The 22,197-nt window shown below is 43.6% G+C and overlaps 1 protein-coding gene across 1 annotated transcript; it reads right to left on the bottom strand.

Moving 5' to 3' along the window:
• Positions 1-728: 728 nt before the first annotated feature.
• On the bottom strand, positions 729-20,321 carry LOC134035359 (POU domain, class 6, transcription factor 2-like). Its single transcript, XM_062480356.1, has 5 exons — positions 20,047-20,321; positions 6,521-6,618; positions 2,658-2,877; positions 917-1,008; positions 729-800 (listed from the first exon to the last, which is right to left on the bottom strand). Exons 1-5 carry the CDS (start codon positions 20,219-20,221, stop codon positions 729-731), a joined length of 657 nt encoding a protein of 218 aa, XP_062336340.1. The 5' UTR covers positions 20,222-20,321.
• Between the last annotated feature and the right edge of the window lie 1,876 nt (positions 20,322-22,197).

Genomic DNA, 22,197 nt, shown 5'->3' with positions numbered 1-22,197 from the left:
TGTTTCAAGGCATAAATCATTCTGACAAATAACCAGCTACTCTGGTTGCCAGTGTTTACAGCGTCCGCCGCAAGACGCTGCTTTGCTTTTTATTTAAACAACCAACGCTCTAAATTTACTGCACACAGCCCCATTACAATGACAGTTATTCATCACCAGCTGAAAGAGCTGCCTCTCCCCTCTTCTCCTCAAGAGAGAATCTAACTCTCTCCTATTTCTCTTCTCCAGATAGAAAGAACACTCCTTCTTCTCTTCTCCTCCAGACTGTTCGATGCTCTCTCCTACTCCACATGTATTTTTCAAAAGGCATCTTAGAAGAGTGATCTCTAAGGGTGTAATTACAGATGTTGTGTGATCAAAGATGATTGGATGGTGCCCTCCTCCTACTTAACTCATTTGCTCAAATTCAGGAGAATGTTTAGCACCGTGCAGGAAATACGTTGATAGCAAACACAACAGAATAGCTAATTCTGATAAAAAAACAACTTGAAATCACATCTAAGCTTCTTTGGTTTCATGCCTATAGGGGAGAGCATGGTAGACTTGTTTAGACACTAAACACACGCACACATGATACACACAGCCCCCCCGTTCCATTAAGCGAAACAAGTTTATTAGTCGGTCATTAGCCGGTTCATTACATACAAACACAGTCAGGGCAGGGTCTCCACCCGGAGTCTTATTACCACCGTCACACAGTTGTCTCTGTCTGATATGATGCTAATTAGCTAGCAGCGTGCCTGGCTGTTGAACACACTCGCCCCCGAGGTCATAGAAGGAGCTGACTGGTCCATGGTCGACTGAGGCAGGGGGCAATGGCATTAAACGTGTGATTAATCAGTCCTGGGTTGGTGCAGGGTGGGTGTGTGTATGTGTGCGTGTGTGAGGGGGTTTGCCTGAGTTGGGGCCATCTGACAACAGAGGCGCTGTGCCAGCAGGCCTCATTCAGCAGAGCTGTGATGAGGCCAGACAGGGAGGAGGGGAGGGGAGCCTTGTGGCCAGAGGGGTCTGGACACAGTCAAGACATTTAGCTTCACTCCTGACTCGTGTCACTTCCTCTCCATGGAGGTCCCTTCACCACACCCCCTCAACAGCCCAGCGCCCCCCCCCCCCCCCCCCCTCTCTAGAGAGATGAACCTGTGAACAGGCAGTCTGCCAGTCAGGACGCACACTTATAAATAATCTGCCAAAATGGCATTTCTTTCTCCCCCTCTCTCTCTCTCTCTCTCTCTCTCTCTCTCTCTCTCTTTCTCTCTCTCTTTTTCTCTCGTCCTCTTTCACACAAAAGCTGCTCTTCTTACTCCCACTCATCATCCCACTGAGTGAATTATTTACAGAGGGAAAGCCTCAATTGATGTGTTATCGCCTCATCCTGAGCTGTATTACTATTAGCTGTGGTGCTAGTAGTGGTGGTACAGTGGTAGGCTACGGTCTAAAAGTGATTGAGAGGTGTTTGTTTGCTTCACTCAACTTTCTGACAATGTGTTTGTCAATCACTTCTCACTGGGGGCCCCTGTGCCGTCACAGCTGTGAGAGAGAGGAGACTGCTGAAGTGTGAGACAGGGGCCGAAGGGCCCATTACCGTGCCCCCGGCTTCTCCGGGACACACTGGTGCATCTTCAGAGGCTAGATGTGGGTTTATTAAAAGCCGTTCGCCCAGTAGCGATGGATGCTGTTATTTATGCATGTTTGTGTCCATTAGGGGCTTCCGACTTCAACATTTCCTCACTCTGGGCATCTGTCGATCCATTTCCTCACATACAGTAGAATTGGGGGGGTGGGGGGGAGGGGGGGGAAGAGGAAGGGGCAGGATATTACAATAATGTCAGGATAGCACAAAGTGCTGAAGAGTAACCCCCCCCCCCCCCTGCCTCCACGCACTACTTTACATGCAGCCTGGCATCATCTTACATTAGCCAAGACCCTCATCTAAGATTCATGACACACGCTTTTCCCTGTCCATCCCTCAATCTAATGGTATAAAAGAGACAATGTTTTAAACATTAAAATGAAAACCATTTACAACTATGATCAAAAGAGAACACTTGGGCATTAAAGTTTAAAAAGGCGCCGATAAGTACAGCCAAGTGGACGGAGGGATGTGGAGGAGAAGAGAGAGAGAAAAGAGGGGGAGAGTACGCTGAAAAAGGGCATAAAGTGCTTTTGTGCCGCAAAACGTTGACCTGTAATTAATACGGCTCTTCCTCTAGGCAAGTTGAGGATGGCAGCTTTTTGGAATACAACCCCCTGAAGGTTTCTTACCTGTTCCAGATTGTTCTAGAACATCTTTACATCTAAATGTACATTGTGAGCCGAGCATGTATGACAGATCATACATAACCGTGTAGCAGGGTTAAAACCGAGGTGATCGTGTAAGAACAAATTCACTGAGCATTCACCAACCATCTTTGGTTATCTGTACTATACACAATATCTTAAGATCAAACTGAATGACTAAGTAACTCAATACACTCAAATGTTCATGTTCTTCCCATGAACAGTTTAAAACATCATAGAGCATTTTAACCTGAACCCACAGCAGTCTTAAACTATCTCCATATTTTCCTTGTTTTAGGATAACTACTCTCAACACCCCTTGTCCCCTTGCCCTCCCCCTTGCCCCCCCCCCCCCCCCCCTCACCCCTCGTTCCTCTCACCTTGCAGGTTCTGGAGTGGGAGGGACATGAGCCCCCCTGCGGCCGCGGCTGCCACCAGGCCCTGGATGTTGGTGGTGGGCAGGGAGAGCACCAGGCCCTGCTGCCCGCCCAAGTGCCCGCCCGCGTTGAAGGGGATGAGGATGGGTTGGTTCAGGCCTGGAGCCGCCCCCGACATCACCCCGCCCACGGCGTTGGCCAGTTGTTGAGCTACCAGGAGGGACTGCAACACACAGACACACGTGCACATAATTATTACATGCAAACTAATTGGATGAACAAACACAAACATACATATAAAGGCATGGAATTTCAGCACACAAACACATGCGGAAAGAAAAAAGAGAAGAAAATTGAAAAGGTATTGTACAGTATGGTACTATACAGTCAGTAAGTCAGCAGCTATCAAATGTATTATGTTTCACAGAGCCCCACAATTCATGGCGGCAAGTGGATAATTCTTTCCTTCGGATTTCATAGATAATGACGCTCTGAATAACTGTCGCATATTCAGAGCAAATCTAATTGAGACAAGTGTAGAGGAGTCAATGAAAGAGCCAAATTGGCTCACCCTTAATGCAGATGTCAGAGGTGACTGGACTGCTCTAATAATCAATGCTTTGATTCATGTATTTTATTATGTTGCCCATGTTACATAGTGGCAGGCAACGTGTATTGCGGTGTATGGAAATTATCCAGCTTGGATGAGAATGAGGAGGATGGAAAAATTCTCCTTTTCAGAGATACAGAAGGGTTTACATTTGCTCTGAATGAACACGCCACAGATACAACAGAATCTACCAGAGGGCTGTTCACGGCTCTCTTGAAGAAAAAAATCAGCATTTTCTTCCTTTTTCTGGGAGATACAGTACATCAGCGTCTTCATGTCAGCATTCACTCATATTAGCTGAAGCTGAATCTCTGCGGTCACAACCCAGGGAGTCTAAGATATGCTATCAGGGGTATCACCAAGGAGAGAGTAGGGGAGAAGTTCAAATGTATTTTCCAAGGAAGTGGTTTGCAAAGAAACAACAAACACATTTGGGGGGGGGGGGGGGGGGTGCAATTCTACCATTTCAGATCTGTGAAGACATTGTGGCATACCCGAATTTTTTAAATTCAAAGGTTTTATACAAAAAACAATGGATGAATGGCCATACTTTAGTTTTTGTCACAGGTCTTAAACGATTCTCAGTTTAAGAATGTCTCGCGGCCCAGACGCCCCCGGTGACTCCTCTGTGGCGACCTGAGCCCATGAGGCTTTAACTCCTCCTGTCAGCTTTCTGAATCGGTTCTGCATGTTGTGTCATGTGTAGCAAACGGAGAGAGGAAGGGCGGGACTGGTGCAAAGACGGCATCGTAATCCACGCACCGGCTGCTCGCTGGTGACAGCAGTGTCACTAAGATAAATCCTTGTGGTGCGGAAGCCACGCAACCTCTCCGACGCAATCGCAGTTTAGGAAATGCGATGTCTCATTGTTTTAAACTCAGTCCAGGGGAGGTCCAACGGATGGAAAATACATATTTGTGATTGCTTATGTGTTTAATGATCGTTAGTTCTGGGATGAATAAAGATAGGCTAATAGTGGCCTTAAAGTGGCATTCAGTCCACTGATGAGATGTTAGATGTCCCCCCAACATTATTTTATATGAAATATATCACAACGATGATTTGGGTTTTACATACTGTAGAGTAGCCTATTCATCATCATTTGCTTTCAAGCTTTATGACAATTGAAAACATGAACGTCAAGAATATTTGATAACTGTCAATGTCACATTCGTCATTAACGTTTAATGATAAATTAGTCATTTGAGAGCTCAAAGAAGCCACGGAGGACCTGAACAAAGGCAGCTCATCAGCTACAAGTGACATGTGTTTTAATCTTCATAAAATAAATTTCATCTTGAATTGTAGCTGCAGATAATCAAAGACAGCCTTTGAACATTTCATCTTCGAGTCAACCTAAATGAGATTTTCTCATCTGACAAATACGACAAGCGTTAGCCTACATAGATGGGAATGACATTAAAAAACAATTCCACGTAACATAGCGGGTAGTTTCATCACATGCAAGTCTAGTAAATATCTAAATATTTGTGTTGTGTGGCTTGTCTTTTGTTAAGAGGAATCCAGAACTGTTCAACCTTGATACAAAAACTGAAATGTTTGACTGAAGTGTGATAATAGATTTTTCATACATTAATTTTCATGAATGTGTCTCTTGATTTGTCAACCTGCACCCTCACACACAAGGGAGATGAATGTCTAGAAAACAAATAAAAACAGTCATGGAAAGAGCTCAATCTACTTCTCTGGGTATTAAACTAATTCTGCACCCCCCCCCCCCCACACACACACAAACACACACCTTTCTCTCTATCTCTCTCTCTCTCCCTCCTCCTCTCTCTCTCTCTCTGTCTCTCTCTCTCCCTCCACCCCCCCTCTCTCCCTCCCCCCCCCCCCTCTCTCTCTCCCCCCTCCCCCTCTCTCTCTCTATCTCCTCTGTCCAGGTCTAGAGGGGCCTCTGGTCTGTAGCTACAGTATGTGTCTGGCAGGCCTGACAGTCTGGTGTCGAGGAGTGGGCTCCCAGGGCATCCAGACAGACACGTGTGCTGCTGTGAGCCGGGCTCTGGATGGGGGGCTGGTGTCTGGATGAGGAACCCTGCCTCTCTGCCCATCAGGGAGCCCCACGCCCCTCCATCCACCTGGCAGCTCTGGCACTGAGAAATTGCCCATAATCACCCAGATAGCACACTTTTGTCATCCTAACTGCGAGTAGGAAAGGAGGTAAGGTGGATTCATGTTGGGTAAACTACCCTCGGATAATGGCTGTTCGCACAATATCCGGCTCTGTAGCGAGGATCTATCAAAACATATTGATCCAGAAGCAAGAGAATTGGTTATGGCATGCGGAGAGTCTTTGTTTCTGAAAAGTGTTAGCTTCACTGAGCCTAGCCTGACAGCATTAATATATTAGACTGTGACAGAGGGAGGCCAGGCTGCACACAATCTACACACTGCAGCTGCTCAAAAAATATCCTTAACATTTTTACACTTATTCTTTTTCTATGTGCTTTCTATGTATTGCACATAAGTGAACACAATTGTCTTATGCCATGAATTGTTCATGAACTTCATTTGTAACTGGTGAAAAGCTGATTGAGATTTTCACAGAGGAGTGAGTCACAGAGTTCCCTTCATGTCTCCCCTTCAGTTTCCCCTGATGAGGGTTGATTGAGTGCATGTGGAGCCCTTCATTGAGAAAGAGTGCAGGGAGACTGACCTCATTAGCAGCCGTGTCTGTTAAGGGAACCCTATGCTGGGTGGTGTGTGTGTGTGTGTATGTGTGAGAGAGAGTGTGTGCATGTGTGTCTGTGTGTGTGTGTATGTGTGTGTGAGAGAGTGTGTGTGTGTGTGTATGTGTGTGAGAGAGTGTGTGTGCTCAGGGGTCGCAGCGCACAGCACTAATGAGATGATGTTCATTAAACACTACTGAGCCACAATGCCAATAAATCCAATCAGAGAGTCGACTGTCTTATTAAGCCTTCCAGCGAGGCTGAGGGTTGGAAGTCTTTGTTGACGGGTTGGGGAAGCGTATGTGTGTTGGAACAAACCTGGGGAGGTATTTGCATAGCAGCTCACAGATACAAAATCAGCTGCCACTGAGCTTGCATAGTGTCCATGCAGTTTCAATCAAATGGTACAACTGATTGTAGATCAGTCCTCTTACTGTCAGAAGCCTTGTAAATGCATGGCAGGCTTAATAATTCAGTTAATTTGATATGCCCTGGCCTGAGAGTGTACACTCCCATGGGGCCTCGATGGGGCAACCTGTAGAGGCTGGCAGGTGTAGCAGACTCACCTGGGGTCCTACTGAGTAGGCAGGGTGAGACTGACCCAACCCACCCTGCTCCGAAGGACTGCTGCTGGCATCTGACTGAACAGAGCCTTCCCGGGCACCTGGGAGAGAGAGATAGAGAAGGACAGAAAGACAGAGAACGACAAATCATTTAACCTCTAAAGCAATCCAAAACAGACACAAACATGCGCATTCTCACAATAAACCAAGCTATCATGTCACAAGCTTCCAGTAGGGCAGTACAGAGGGAGGTGTGTGTACAAGGGGGGGGGGGGGGGTGTAAGTTTATGTTTAAGTGCTTCATAACCGCCGCAGAGCGCTTCACAATCAGCGCTGAATAAATTACTGGTCCAGCTGAGAGGCCCATTGATGGGGGATAATGCTTGGCACACGCTCCCCGACGGAGCCGATTACATCTGAGGGATGGAGCACTGCAGCTAAGTGAGGGGACACATTATTCATCCATTTACATCATTGAGTACCAGCAGACATCTACACTGCCCCCTCCTTCCCTCTCCTCCCCACTCCCTCTCTCTCTCTCTCTCTCTCTCTCTCTCTCTCTCTCTCTCTCTCTCTCTCTCTCTCTCTCTCTCTCTCTCTCTCTCTCTCTCTCTCTCTCTCTCTCTCTCTCCTCTCTCTCTCTCTCTCTCTCTCTCTCTCTCTCTCTCTCTCTCTCTCTCTCTCTCTCTGCCTGCAGCAATGAGACATAATAGGACCGGTTTGCAATGAGGGCAGGGCAGAGCAGAGTGGAGGCAGACAGGGACATGATAATAAGTCTGCTGATGGCTGGAGGGAACGCTCCACACATGGGCCTCCAGGTGGGACCAGAGCTAACACACAGGTTAAGGGGACCTCGGGAGAAACAATCCTAACACTTACTACCAGGGACTAGTGAATCTCCCTGATTATCAGGGTGTTGTTTCACAGAAGGGATGGGAAACACGTCTGTCAGCTCTAAATAGAGTTTATATCTAACTTCATATATATAAACAGCAAACTTTGTTCATCTCTTAATATCTCACATTTCACACAGGGGGAGTCAGAATGATTTTTTACTTTCATGTTGACATGTAGTTTAAGAGTGCAGCCTGATAAAAATAACTTTTCATAAAGGTTGTAAAGGACTCTTGAATTGAATGGAAGTGTTGAATAGTAAACCTTATCCCTAAGTTTTCCAGTTGAAGAATTTCTTAAGACAAACTGAACTCAATGTTTCTCTAGGCTATGCTGTAATGAATTAAATAAAGAAAATCTATTTTGTAACAACTAGTAAGGACTGCTTGAGAAACAATTTTACTGCAGAAATCTCAATTCAAACTTAAAAAGTAAGCAACAGTTTCCTGAGTGTTCTTTAAACCAACATTCAATCTTAGATTGAACATTTATGTTGTATTGCCGTATTGCCATTTATGTCGTATTGCCTGCCCAGAATGTGTCAGTGCCAGTATGTGCCTGTGCCTGTTTCTCTGTGTGTGTGTGTGTGTGTGTGCTTGTGCATGTTTGCATTACCTCCTGAAACTCCACTACGCCATCCAACATCATCTCAGCTTTACATAAAATCCAAATAATTGGTGAATTGGATGACCTACCAAATGAACCTGAAACGTTTGATGGTTGATTTGAAAGCCCAGGGGGGCAAAGACCTCTCTTCTAGCTGGTCCCTATACCTCAGAATGAGTGGATCTGTGCCTGGATATCGGGCCACATCCACCATTCTCTGGCTTGTCAACCTTCCTGTCTCTCACTATTGTGACAGCTCAGCCTCTTTTCACCCATTATTTCACCCATTATAGGTCACTCACAGTCCCACTCAGTGGCATAAATGTTCACAAATAAGAATAAATCGGTCAGGATACACAGCATCACAGAGCTATTTGTCTTTGGAGCTGTCTGTTTTAAGAACAGGTGCAGTGTTGCATCAGCTAGTTTTGTCTTCATTTCCTCCCTGTAGCAACCACAACTGAAAAAAACTACTTAATTCAAACAGTATTTTTACCTATCTCTAATATTTTATTAGTACAAAATAAGATTGATTACAAATGTGCATGGTAAGGAATAACTGTGATAAATCCACAGCATAAACAAGCTTTGAGCATGGTCTAATTTGCATTGCTTTCTATATTTGCTAATAGATAACACTGGGTATACTTTTTCTAATCATTCCACTCTATTATTGATGAGAGAATCATAGTTTACAAAACATTGTGACAATTCAATTAATAAATAATGAGTGCCTAGCTTTTAAATGTGGTCTGGCTTAAGCACCAGTTGTGAATAATATATTATTTTTGATAAGCAGTGCAGATGGATGGGTTATTAAATAACTGGGCTCTACCACTTTCATTGCATCATCTCACAATAACTTAGCAGTGTGTTGGGAAAAATCCTGATCCCCTTGCAAATATCTGTAACGTTAACACATTTATCCCCAGCTAAAGAAATCGATAATAAATAAATGCGCATGCACATCTTTTCCCCAAGGTGCTGGTATGCTTCCTTTAACTAAATTAAAACCTGACAGGGGAAATATCGAGGGACTCCATCTTCAATTCCCTTTTATTACCAAATCCTTTGTTCTTTTTAACCTGCTTATCTAATATAAGAATATCTGTTAAGTGGATTTGCTTTCAGACATTAACACAGGTCTCACAGTAGCAATTCTGACATGAGAAATTAATAAAGCTTTTTCTGATTAGAAATCCGTCAATAAAGATTATTTAAAGGAAGAAAAGGGATGTACTGCTATTGCACCAATATTATAAAGCAAATCAACTTAAATGACATTCACAAGAAAAAGTATATGAAATTAAATGAATAAACATCTTTGAGATCTCCAATGTTTTTGTCCCACTGTAGTTGGGGGCTTATTCGAGGTTGGACTGCAAGGTGTGGTCTTCAGTACTGAAGAGAGTGTCATGCTGTACAGTATGGTGTTGTCATTACCTAGCCTAGCGATCGACTTCCCAGGGGGACTTTGGTATGAATACAGTGCTTCTTTCAATCACAACCGATAACCTTGTACCTCAGAGAGTCAGAGTCAGGTTTTGTTATATGCTGTTTGGATCATTATTATGATCGCTTTATTCATATTTATGTGAACCACAACACTTTATTAAACATATAATCTCTATCATATATATATATATATATATTTATATCATAGTTTTTTTTATGACTGTTTCCACAACTAAGATCAGTGTGGGTTCTAGAGTGGTTTGTGTACCTTTGGAAATATTGCCAATATCTGCTACAGTAAATTCCTTTTGCATTGATCACAGAGTGCCGACTGGAGGGGGGCTCTGAAAGCAGCAGCAGGCAGAGGGATTTCTATGGGGTGTTAAGAGCTGTATTTATTTGACATCATCTGTAGCTTGTCTCAATGCAGAGTGCTGCCCCCAAGGATACCCCCCCCCCCCCAATCCCCCCCTCTCCTCCCACACACACACACACACACAAAACAATTAGCCCGGATTTCATAAAGCAATCAGCAGGCCACCTTTTATAATGCAGCTGCCTCATACATTGACCATCTAAATGAAATGGCTGTTATTGAAGGCTTTGTGTCAGGGCCAGCTTTCTGCCCCCCAGTGCCTTTTGCGAATCAATTTCGCCCCATAAAAGAAGCTTTAACACTTACAGCTATTTTGGAGGAAATGCCTTATGTAAGTTGTCAAATGTGTGTGAGAGCCACAGGAATGATTCAAGCCTTTCAACATGAACCATGCCAGTCTCTTCAAAAAGGTTAGCTGAGGGCATTAGCTATATTTTGCAGTGCTGCAGTAACACATCACTTTGTGGCTTGAAAATTATGTGAATGCTTAAGGCAAGTTATTGGATTTGGTAAATATTTTGAAATACGTAATTGATCACAGTTTTATCACAGTATTACAACATGAATGACTGCTATTGATATTGACAAATTAATTGATCAAATAGAGGAGAATGCTTTAAACTGAACCACATATATTTATTGGATTGTTTTATCAATGAATCGACAGTGAATCCAAGCATTAGTGAATGATAGGATAGTCATGGATTGGCTAAATAAATGACAAGTCACATCATACACAAGGTTTAACTCTGTCAATACGTGGTCAATTGGGCCAAATTGTTTGGCGATTGATTTCACTAATGCAGTTGGAAAAATTGCTTTTATGACTCTGACATTGAAACACTAGCCATGTGCACTTGACAAACATATGAACACACACTCAGATTCTACAGGGACCTAAGCCTTTGACGCTTTGTAGGTGAAGGCAGACAAGAGTATCTTTTCAAACGTTGCCACCTTCTCTTTGTTGTCATCTTTCATCAGGTATTAGTCCTCTAAAGCCCTCACCAATAACACAGCCACATTATCTGATGCTGATAAGCCCAGGTGCTCTTGGTTGGATGGGCCCCATAGGAGCTGGGGGTGGCAGTGGGGGTAACACTGTCCAGAGGCCAGTGTAGAGAGGACGTTGGGTGGTGAAAAAAGCTACACATTTGTGGGGAGGGTCCAGAACCCACTGAAAACCACTACAAATAATATTAATGTAATACTATTAAGAGCACTGGGCGTGTGGCTGATTGGAGAGTTCTCATTTCATTGATGAAGGACCCACAGTAGGTCATGGTGAATAGTGAACAGAGGTCCAGTCTATCTAGGTTCTGGTCATTAAGGACTGATTCCCATTAAAGGAAAGACTGGACATCACAGGCAGGCACACGTATGCCACCCATTAAGTCTTCAACCAATAAGAGGAAACATGGAGTGAGGGTATGACACCGGAGGTAAAGTTAAGCTTTGGGGTGATGTGGATTGGATTTTTACATCTCAGCAGTTACCCATTTTTGCGTTATCACAGAAAAGAGAGGGAAAGATGGAGAGATAGAGAGAGAGAGAGAGAGAGAGAGAGAGAGAGGGAGAGAGAGAGAGATAAATAGAGAGGGAGAAAGAGAGAGAGTGAAAAGATAGAATGTGCACACAGAAGTAAAATAAAAATAAACGAGAGTTCAAAAAGCCAATAAACTGCAAACACCACCAGCATGTCTTAGTGTGACGTAGTTTCCATGGAGATGTGCATTAAGAAATGCCCTGTCTTGCACAGCAGAACTAACTTGCACTACATGTTAACAGCACGGACAAACAGACACTCTCCCGCAGTTGAATGGGGCCTCTAAGTACTGGTCATCTGTATGGTAATGTGGCTCATGTCAGAGAAGGGAGCACGTTCCCCTAGTTATGCTCTCAGGCCTGGCCACAGGGGGACAACAGGCTCTCTGGGACAGAGAAGAGGCCTGGCTCTGCTCTTTACCTGGCTCCCCCTTAGCTGTGGAGAGGGGAAGAGAGGCCTCAGTACAAGAGGGACAGGAGGAGGTAAATTGGAGAGGAGCGGTAGTGCTCATCCCAAAGGTCAAGAAGCAGAGAGGAAGAAGTGGGGGGGGGGGGGGCTAGAAAGGGAGGTGAGAGAGTGAGAAAAAGAGACAGAGAGAGGGAAAGAAACGGAAGAAGATGAGAGAGAAAGGGAGTGGGATGTGGAGTGCAGGAGTCTCACAAGAGTGAGACAGAGAAATAGAGAGAGAGAAAGAGAGAGCAAAAGAAAGGCAACATTTGGACGGCTCTCTGGGGACCAGAACACTTTGCTCATGAGCACATCTGTGGTAGACCCGTCTCCTCATTCACCAGGCAATGTCAACCTGATTACCTCAGGGTTGAACGAGACAAATAACAATCCACAATTATTCCTCATCCTTTTATGGCCATAAGTAGAGGGCTGGACGCTGGGATCAGGACCTGCCTGAAAGAGCTCTCTAAGCCTTTTAGGAGCCAAGGAAGAGTTGAGGTGCCTCCATCACCAGGGAGGCTGCTCCTCCTCGCTTAAATTACTGAAATGATATTTGAGGTAAATAGGATTCAGCCTGATGGCCCCTACATCCCTATCCTTCTGCCTTCCCCCTGCCCACACCACACCTCATACACCCTGTCTCATGTGGAGAAGGTGTATAGCTATATAGATCCATTTAATGAATGTCAGATACGCATTTGACATAATAGGTACTGCATAGATAGGTTCATCAATAGCATATTATTTGTTCTTCACATTTGAATTATTACCCACTTTTATGAAAACAATTGATCCTTTATCTTTATTGTCTACTACTTTACTCTAGACCTAAGTACACAGTGAAGATAGAAACAGATTTTAGCATCAGGCTGTATCTGGTTAAGTGAGAAAAAGCGCAGGACAATTGGGGTGGTGGTGGGGGGGGGGGTGGTGTTGACTGTGGGAGGGGGTGGAGGACTGGTTCAGCTTAGGGGGCTAGACACCCACACGTCATGCTTGACACATCAGCCTTACACCCTCAGGCTAACCAACACTAATGCTGCCTGCCTCCCTGCCCCACTTTCTACCCCTTTGCCCCCCGCGCCTGTCCCTCCAACCACCTCTCCCTCCCTCACCCCACGCTGTACACCGTCATAACACACTCACCATGATAATGTATCTGCCTTAAAATCTCTGGATTCCACACACTGTGACCTAATTCCCCTTAATCAGGATCCCAAATCCAGAAATGACTTGTGCCATGTTTAACTTTCGGTCATCAGGTTTCGGCCCCTCTTGAAAAGATGGAGGAACCCAAGCCTGTGAGAGCAAGCAGGGGAAACACTGGGCAGAACGGACCATTCCACACGCTGAAGGAGAATTTACACCACACAACCCGTCTGTGTTGCCGCCACGGCGAGAAGGTAGGGACAGACTATTGCTTTGAAGCCCATAACTCCATTTCCCGGAAAAAAGAACCATCGTTGTGTTATTCCACATCCTCAGATATGAAGGAGAGAAAAAAACATAATAACTTCTCGATAGACTGGATCTTGCCTGCCCTATACCCCCCCCCCCCCCGCCCACCTACACCACTCTTCTCACCCTCCCTCCCTCCGCACCCCCGCCTCATCCACACACACCCTTTTCTTCTTCCCTCAATCTTTGGTTTCAAAGGAAGCGCATCAGCCAGAAGGACAGAAGGTTATGCATTAGTACTGGTCATTGCTCAAAGAGCTAGAGTTATAAATAATAAAGGGTGGTGAAGGACACAGGGGCGCTGGGATACATCTCTGGTTCACGCCACACAAGTCAAAGACAAGATTTGTAATTTCCATTCTGAAAATGTGACCCTTCCCGCTTCGATTACAGCAACACTATCTGTGTCAAAAAGCTGGAGTTGTAAGAGCGTCTCTGTGTGCTCAACATGAAGGCCTTGTTGATGTTGTGCCATACAATATGGAGGTCTACGCCAAAAAATTACTTAAAGAGACAATATGAAAGCAAGTAGGTATTGATATTCATACAGTATTTCCTTTACAATATTGCCATGTCCTTTGGAATATTTTCATTGAAAAGTAACATGCATTTTAGAAAATGCATTCTGACAGTATGCACACCAAAACTCCACCCCAGGATTACACTGTCACTCACTTTGAAGTGCTGAGTGTCATTGCGAGTCGTATCAACATGATTGGAAGTTACATTAAAAAAAACAATGACCTTCTATGCCTACATGTCCTCAAACAAGACTCCCAGCCAGTGTATTTGTACTATAATGGTGTTCATCGCTCCTTCCCCCGGTCTCCTCAGTGCTCTCCGTGCTAAGTAAATGACTTCTGCCTGGCCCGCTCAGAGCGTATTAGAGAATGTATGACACCTGCTTTGCAAGCGTGCATTAATCCAGTTTTCAAGTTAACGCTGAGCAGAAATCCTCATAATGAGATCCTGGACCTGCGGATGGAGAGGCCTGCCTCCCTCCTCCTCTTCCTCCCTTCCCCAGTCCTACTGAGCAGACTCCCTCTTCAGGCACAGGGGCTTTGTGCCACTTTATTACTTATTCTGAGCGCAGAACATTATAAGCCTCTTTACATTAGCAGTCCCCCCCCTTCCCCAACCCACAGCCCCTCTTTTCCCGTGTATCCAGTTCACTAAGCTGATTACGCAAAATAATACGCGAGAAAGGCCGCCTCCAGCGCTGTCTGTGTACCTTGTGTCTCTATGTGTGCACATTAGTGTGTGAATGTGTGTGTGTGTGTTAATGTGTGTGTCTGTTGTTAAGAAAATAAGGTTCAATGGTATAGTTGATTTGGTCAAAACTATATATTTTTCATGGACTCAAGACAGTCTTGTAAATTATATTCTAAACCATCTCATCTAACTACGAATAATAGACTGTGAAATTAATCAATGCATATGGGTATCAAATGGTTATGATCGTTTCATGGGGGGTCAAAAGGCTGAATCATATTTTAAGATTGCAATAAGCACTGTTAGAAAAGGGCAGAACTTGGAACACAATTCTTTTTTTTAAGTAACTGGTGCTAAAGCACACCAAACACAAAATGATAGACATCGTCAAACGTGTCTGTGATCCACATAATGTACAGTAGTTATGCACAGTATATTCTAATGTATCATGACACATGACGGGGCACACAATCATGCATTACAGTATGTCTGTCCATTTGTCTAGCCATTTTTGTTGTTCGGAATGACCTCCAATCACATAAATCTATAAAAGGTTCCCTTTTTCTCCCTGTTTTATCTGTAGGTGACCTTTCTGAAAATGTTCCCTCCATTTTGGCAGTCTGTATAAGTGCAGGCCATTTCATGTGGACAGTAAGTGTATGAAAAGAGAGCTCCTGTCGTTCCAGCCGGGCTCTCTTTGACAGGATGATGATAGAAGCGTCACATCCTTGGGAGACTAAATGCAAACTGACAAGAAACGAGTCTTTGGTAGCTGAATATAATACCGAATTGTGCTCAGAGTGTCTTATTATCTTGTCTGTTGATGTTTGAAAGGGGGAGATTTGCTTGAGAAGACAGAAAACTGCACACATCCATGCCATCCATCTTGTTCTCTACCCCCCCCCCCCTCCCCCCTCTTCTCCCCCCAAAAAGGGAATAGCTTGACTTTCTAACCACAGCTTTGCCACCTTATGATCACTTTTCCCTGGAATAAAGAGCCGTTGCCAGGGTGTTTGTGCTCCCTTACATTCTCTGATATCTGGAGTGGAAGACTTATTTGCACAAGGCACCTAAGAAGAGGACCACCATTTCAGCAGGGAGCTGTGTGCTGTGAGTAGAGGCTTAAGGTAGACAAACAGTGGCCTGCTGCCACTGCCTGTGGATGCTTCATTATGTTTAACCTTGGCACCAAGGCACCCACATGTATAGCTAGTAAACTAACAATGCCTCAAAGAGGTACCCATTCAGAGATCCAATACCAACAAACGCAAATCACACTTAAAGCTAGCGAGACCCGAGATGCACGCATGCACACACACACATAAGCACGCACGCATGCATGCACACACACACACACACACACACACACAAGCACACACACAAGCACACTCACACACTCACACAGACATATGACAGTTTGTGCCTGTGCATTAAATCCTATACGGCAAATGGGAATACTTTTAACATCAGAGGAACAAAAGCCAAAGAATAGTAAAATGTTCTTATATAGACAGTTTTTACTTTTAACTTTTACACAATATTGTACTGTATGGCCGCTACAGCCATTGACTGCCTATGGTACTGTAAAATTTCAGAGTATTCAACTTAATAGTTTATGACCATGTTTCTTGTGTGCGTTCACATTATCAGAAAGAACTGTTGGCCACTGACCCCTCTCTATCCTTTTCTCCTCTCGCTCTTTCTCTCTCTCTCTCTCTCTCTCTCTCTCTCTCTCTCTCTCTCTCTCTCTCTCTCTCTCTCTCTCTCTCTCTCTCTCTCTCTCTCTCTCTCTCTCTCTCTCTCTCTCTCTCACCTCTCACACTTACTCTCTCTCTCTCTCTCTCTCACCTCTCACACTTACTCTCTCTCTCTCTCTCTCTCTCTCTCTCTCTCTCACCTCTCACACTTACTCTCTCTCTTACACACCCACTCACAGACACTCTTTTTCCCCAAATAAAATGTTTCTTGTCATCTTATCGTAACACCAACCACAAATGATAGTTTATGAAATCTGAACATTTATTCTTGAGTTCCTCACCTCCAAGTCTTTTATAGCCTCAAAGACTATAAGGACAGACTTTTGTAAACCCCGTTTTTTACCCCAACATTTATAATTTGTTTCCAAGAGTAAATTATTTTTGGCTGTGATTAGTGTAGTGTATTACTAAATCTAAATGTATTGCATGCCTTGTGGTTTGGATATAGAGAAGCCGCTGGATTGTTAGTTTACAAATGCCACTCTCTTATACACTTCCTTAATTAAATGGTCACTTTCTGTCATTTCCTTTTTCTCTACATCTCTAGGACCCTTGTTCTGTCTCTGTGTCCCTGGGTCCCTGGGTCTCTGGAGCATTGGTACCCAGGGCCGGAGTGAGCTGGGCCAGTCTGCCTAGAGCAAACCCCGCGGCACAGCCCCAGGCTGGCACCCACCCCCTCCACCCCCCTTCTGTGCCACCAGACAGGAGGAGAGCTCTTTCCATCCACATATAGATATCATCGTTGACCAAATGTACCATGCCCTTCGAACACATATTGAAACACAATATGACGCTATGATGAAACCAGAACATTTCAGGCAGTTCAAACCGTTCCTCTGTTTTCATCATGGGATAATAGTTGCATAACATAGTTCAATCTGGTTATTACAGTAATGTTGAAAGAGGAGTATTATTAGGGAGATTTGTATGTGTGACAGAGAGAGAAAGCGGGAGGGAGAGAGAAAGAGAGAGAGATGGAGGAGGGAGAGGAAAGCTTGATTCTTATTAAAGGCAATTGTACCTCTGCTGAGAAGAACATGTAACAGTACACTGGTCTTTGTTTTGGAGATTCTAGCCCAGGGATATTCTAAAAAATGCATCTGACTGACAGCTGGAAAACTCACACTGATCAGCAACGGTTTTTCAGTTGGTAAACCCTCCTCAAAATATTATTTCAAAAATAAAACCTATTTAACGTCTATATGCCATTCTGATCTATGTCTGTTATTGTCAGTGTGAGTACAGTATTGTTGTACAATGAGCTTTGTTTACTTGATTATGGGATGTTCAGCATGGCAAAATTGTAGTGATTAACGATGAGTACTGCAACACACAGTTGTGACTTATATGTAGCTTTGATGAGACATCACTTGTTAATGCATTTTCATAGTGCTTCAGTATCACCATAATTTGCTGTGATGTCAAACTCTGTAGCAAACACAACATCTCTGTTTAGGGGTGGAAGGATGGATGGTTGACACACCTCCTCTCTGAAAATGTGTTTTATCTGCAGAAACGTGCCTGCATCTCTTATCTGACTCAAATTGAGGTGGAAGTCACAAGAATTGCAAATAGAACTTGACAGACAGAGGAAAAACCACAAGAGTAGAGAAGGGATTGGCTTGCTCTCTGTAGTCTAAAGGAAAAAATAGAATTTCAGCTTTTTGCAACAGAAAATGTATGTCTAAATATTATTGGAGGTATTATGCTAGGCCTGTTATTTAGATTTTTCACAGTCTCATCTTTTTATGGTTCTTTTGGCCAGATGAAATGATCTGAAAATGTTTTATTTTAAACTACATAAACACCACCAAATTATGACAATGCTAGCCTAAAATGTAAAATGTGTATAATGCTACTTAAAGTACTTCCCCAACCTAGTCATAAATACTTTCATGGTAAATTAAAGGTAAAGTTCAAGTTACTGCTTGATCCCAGTACTATATCATACACAAATAATACAAGTATTGAGTTTGCGGATTTGCATGGGAATTTTTTTTGTTCCAAAACAAACACATTCCGTAAGTGAAAAGGGTTCTATCTGGAACCTTAAAACTCTATCTGGAAGCCCTTTTGCAGTTCAATGGTGGCAAATTGTTCTACTCTAGCAGTCTTTTTTAGAGTGTGCAGCACAGGGCCAGCTGTGGTTTACAACCTTGCCTAGAATGATCAGATGTGTCACAGGTAATAAAGTCATATCATCCATGACATGACATAGGCTTTTATGGAAATACAATAGAAAAGGTTGTTTTATATAGATCACTTAATATTTATTATTCTATTCACCACAAATACAACCAACTGTCACAGTTGAGTGACCTAATACAATTTACAAGTTTAAATTCTATTTTTGAATTTTAAAGCATATATTTTATCTGAATTAACATTTTTTTTTAAATGTACGTTAAAGGTTGTGAAAATATAGTTGATTCCAAATTGAAAATGCAATGCAATACAACCTATAAGTATAACCAATTAATGACTGAGATTGGAACATTTCGCAATATCAATACAACTTAAAATAACAATTGCACAAAAGTAAAATATGAACAAGCACAGTAAAAGAGGTTAATATCTTTTAACCTTCACTGAATAAAAACATTATTGTGATCCATAACAGATGTAATAACATTTGTGTTTTAATTACGCAGAAAAATATTTCAACCTCATTGCCCCTATTGATTCATCATTGTGCCCCATGATTGAATTAAACTGTCTAAATGATTTGATTAACTTGTGAACAGAAGCATATCCATTCACTTGGTGACAACTGAGGCCTTCAGCCTCAACACATAATTAATGACAACTAACATTAATCGGTTGTCCAGCAATTTGTCTTCCAATTTTTCTGTTTAAATGTAATGTTTAAATTCTCAGCATTTGAGAATAGGTGTCTCAGTGCAGATATCTAGATAGATTTACTTCCTTTTTCAATTAATTACTGTACTATAAAAAATATTATTGTGTTACAATAACAACAATACAATGCTAAATATAGTTGTATATCATTTACTAATAAAATGTAATGTTCATTACAGATATGCTATGCTGTCTGAATTCACTATGATTTTTATGGTGGTAGGAAGTATGAAAGAATGAGCATGCATGAAAGCCTAAAGGAGGCCCACACCACATCTCTCTGGCAAACAACGACTCTTGCAGTTAAATACAACTAAATGTATGTTTTGGAAAAATTTCTGAAATCCATTGCATCCATTACACCACACTTTGTAAACAATCCAAACAGTCATTTGCCATTTTTATGTCTTAAGGAACAATTTACTCACACAATTAACTGAATTGTTATTGACTGAACAACACCTGTGTGTTTTCTTGACTGATTTCCACTCATACCAAAAACAGGCTTATCTTCTAAATGTATTTATCTTTTAATTGATCAACATAACCGCTGAAATAAAACATCAATCTGTAAAGGACTAAGCAGTTTCACATATTTTAAATAATTGAAATAAATGATCATAATGGGACACCAAAAAGTATCCTGCTAACTAAAAGCTGTTTTGCGCACTCGTTTCATTAATTACCTTCCTCGTCATCTCTGTCAGGTCCTGTTGTATTCAGTTCCTCTCTGCACTTCAACTTAGTTTGGTGTCTGTCTGTTCACTTCTCTGACACTTTCTCCCATACATAAGTTACTGTGGAGCCCCCTCCAGGAGGCACCCAGAGCAGAGGCATCTGCCTCGCCTGTCAAGCCCCTGACCAGCTGCACAAAGACAGAGAGACAGAGAGATGGAGATGTGTCTGGCCGACTCACCGTACAGCTTGTTGGGAGTGTCCTCTCTGTCGTTGGCGTCAGAGGACAGGAGAAGCGGGTCGTCGTTCAGCTCACTGTCCGGAGACGCCGGCGCTTTGTCGTCCGCCCGGAGTTCCGCCGCGCTCATCTCGCTGCGCAGGGAGAGCAGCGGCTTGCTCAGCTGCCCTGTAATCATCGGATCCCGGAGCGGAGCTGCCTGTGAGAGCCCAGGTGGGAAATACAAAAACAACCTGCTTAGATGCTGCTTCTCCGTCTCACTCACACTGCCTCCTCTCTCTCCCTTTTTCTCTCAATCTCTCTCTCTCTGTGTCTGTCTGTAACCCCTTACCTCTCCCTCTACCCCTGCTCTCCCTTTCTATAGCTCACTCATCACTCTCCCTCTATCCCTCCCCTCTCCTCCTCCTCCTCCTCCTCCCTCTCTCTACTCGCTCTCTCTCCTTTATCTGAGGCTGCTGCCGTTGATATTGCTGGCTGCTGCCTGGTGAGGAGTTGTTACGGATCGCCTGGCTTTGCCATTATTGCCTACAGCCTTAGAGGTGATCCACACTGCTCAAAAGACCCATCTGTACACACAGCACATGTCACACTTTCATACACAGCCACTCACAGTGCAGGGATTACCCCAGGAATTCAAATCTGCAACTTGCAAAAATATCTAAGTAAAATTATGAATTAAATTATAAAATCATATAAAAATATTTAAATATCACATTCATTATTCAATTAATATGTAGTAGCAGCTGAACGTGGTTGGTATTACTTCAAAGAGTGGGAAGTCTAAGATTATACCAGTGGTCAGAAGTAAAAAGTCAAGGCCTGTTTCAAATTGTTCAGCACCGTTTGTGCCCCCAAAACTATTACAATTGATAGAAAAGCATTTTCAATCATTTCCAATTGCTAACAAAACAAATCCAAGAAATTGTAAGGATATGACTGCTACTCTGTTTCATTACACCTTCAGTATTGTTCTCTAAAGTAATGCCATGATGACAGGTAAAACTATTCACATGTAATGTCTTTAATTACATAATATACACAAACCCAAAAACTCACCTGAACAATGCTCCAGAAAATGTCAAGAAAAGGGTTCACAAAATGTTCTTCAGAATGTCCAAGCGTTAGATAGAAACCAGCTATAACATGCCCGCCACAGAGTGGAGTCCAACTAGTGCATGTTTGTCACAGACCAGGGAGCAGCTAGGTTGTGCATGCATGCTACAAAACCAGAGACAGTCTCTTCAAGCTTGATGCATCAGAATAGCCACTGCAGGTTCAAGCCTGAGGTTGCCTCCCAAGAAAAGCACTGGAGATGTCACCTCTACACTCTCTCTCTCTCTCTCTCTCTCTCTCTCTCTCTCTCTCTCTCTCTCTCTCTCTCTCTCTCTCTCTCTCTCTCTCTCTCTCTCTCTCTCTCTCCCCCTATCTTTTTTCTCTCTCTCTTTTTTTACCTTTCTCCCTTTCTCCCTCCCTCTCTCTATCTCTACACTCCTCCTCCTCCTCCTCTCCCCTGTGTCTCTTCCCGCTTGTGTCTCCTCGCTGGAGAGTTCCTCAGACAGGGTCCCCCCTCCCTCCGTCTGGCTGTGAGACAAACACAAAGATCAGCCGGATCACAGGGGGGTTGAACCTCGGTCCCTTTCACGCCTCCTTGTTTATATCTCCGACAGCTCTGAAAGGAAGACAAGGGACCATAGCATATGTAGAGGTAGCAAAACGGGGGGAGAATATGAAAGAGAGGGAGAGAGAGGAAGAGGGGTGGGTAAGTGGGGTGAGGTACTGCCCCTCTGACCATCAAAGATTCCAACTCACACTGGCGGCTGGGGGTGGGGTGGGGAAGGGGGGAGTCAAGTCGATGTGTCCCCCCCCCCCCCCCCAAGAGCCCTCTTTAATGCGCTCATCAGGGGAATCAGGGTGCTCTGATATGACACACAATAATCTATGAAAATGTTAATCAATAGAGATAGTTTAAGCTGTCATCTAAAGGCGAGTGGGGCTGGTCAATACTCATATCCCTGGTAACAATGTGACTCGTCATCAGGCCTTCATTTGTGGAGCACTTAAATATGGGATTCTGCGCATCAATGCATCTCTCTGCCTGGAGAGGTAAACACATTTTCCCCTCTGTCTGAGCCAAGCCTCACTCTGCATGCATCC

Source organism: Osmerus eperlanus, chromosome 15, assembly GCF_963692335.1.
Source record: "Osmerus eperlanus chromosome 15, fOsmEpe2.1, whole genome shotgun sequence".
Classification (NCBI taxonomy): domain Eukaryota; kingdom Metazoa; phylum Chordata; class Actinopteri; order Osmeriformes; family Osmeridae; genus Osmerus; species Osmerus eperlanus.
Note: the sequence above shows the minus strand (reverse complement) of the source record. Positions and strands in the feature narration are given on the sequence as shown.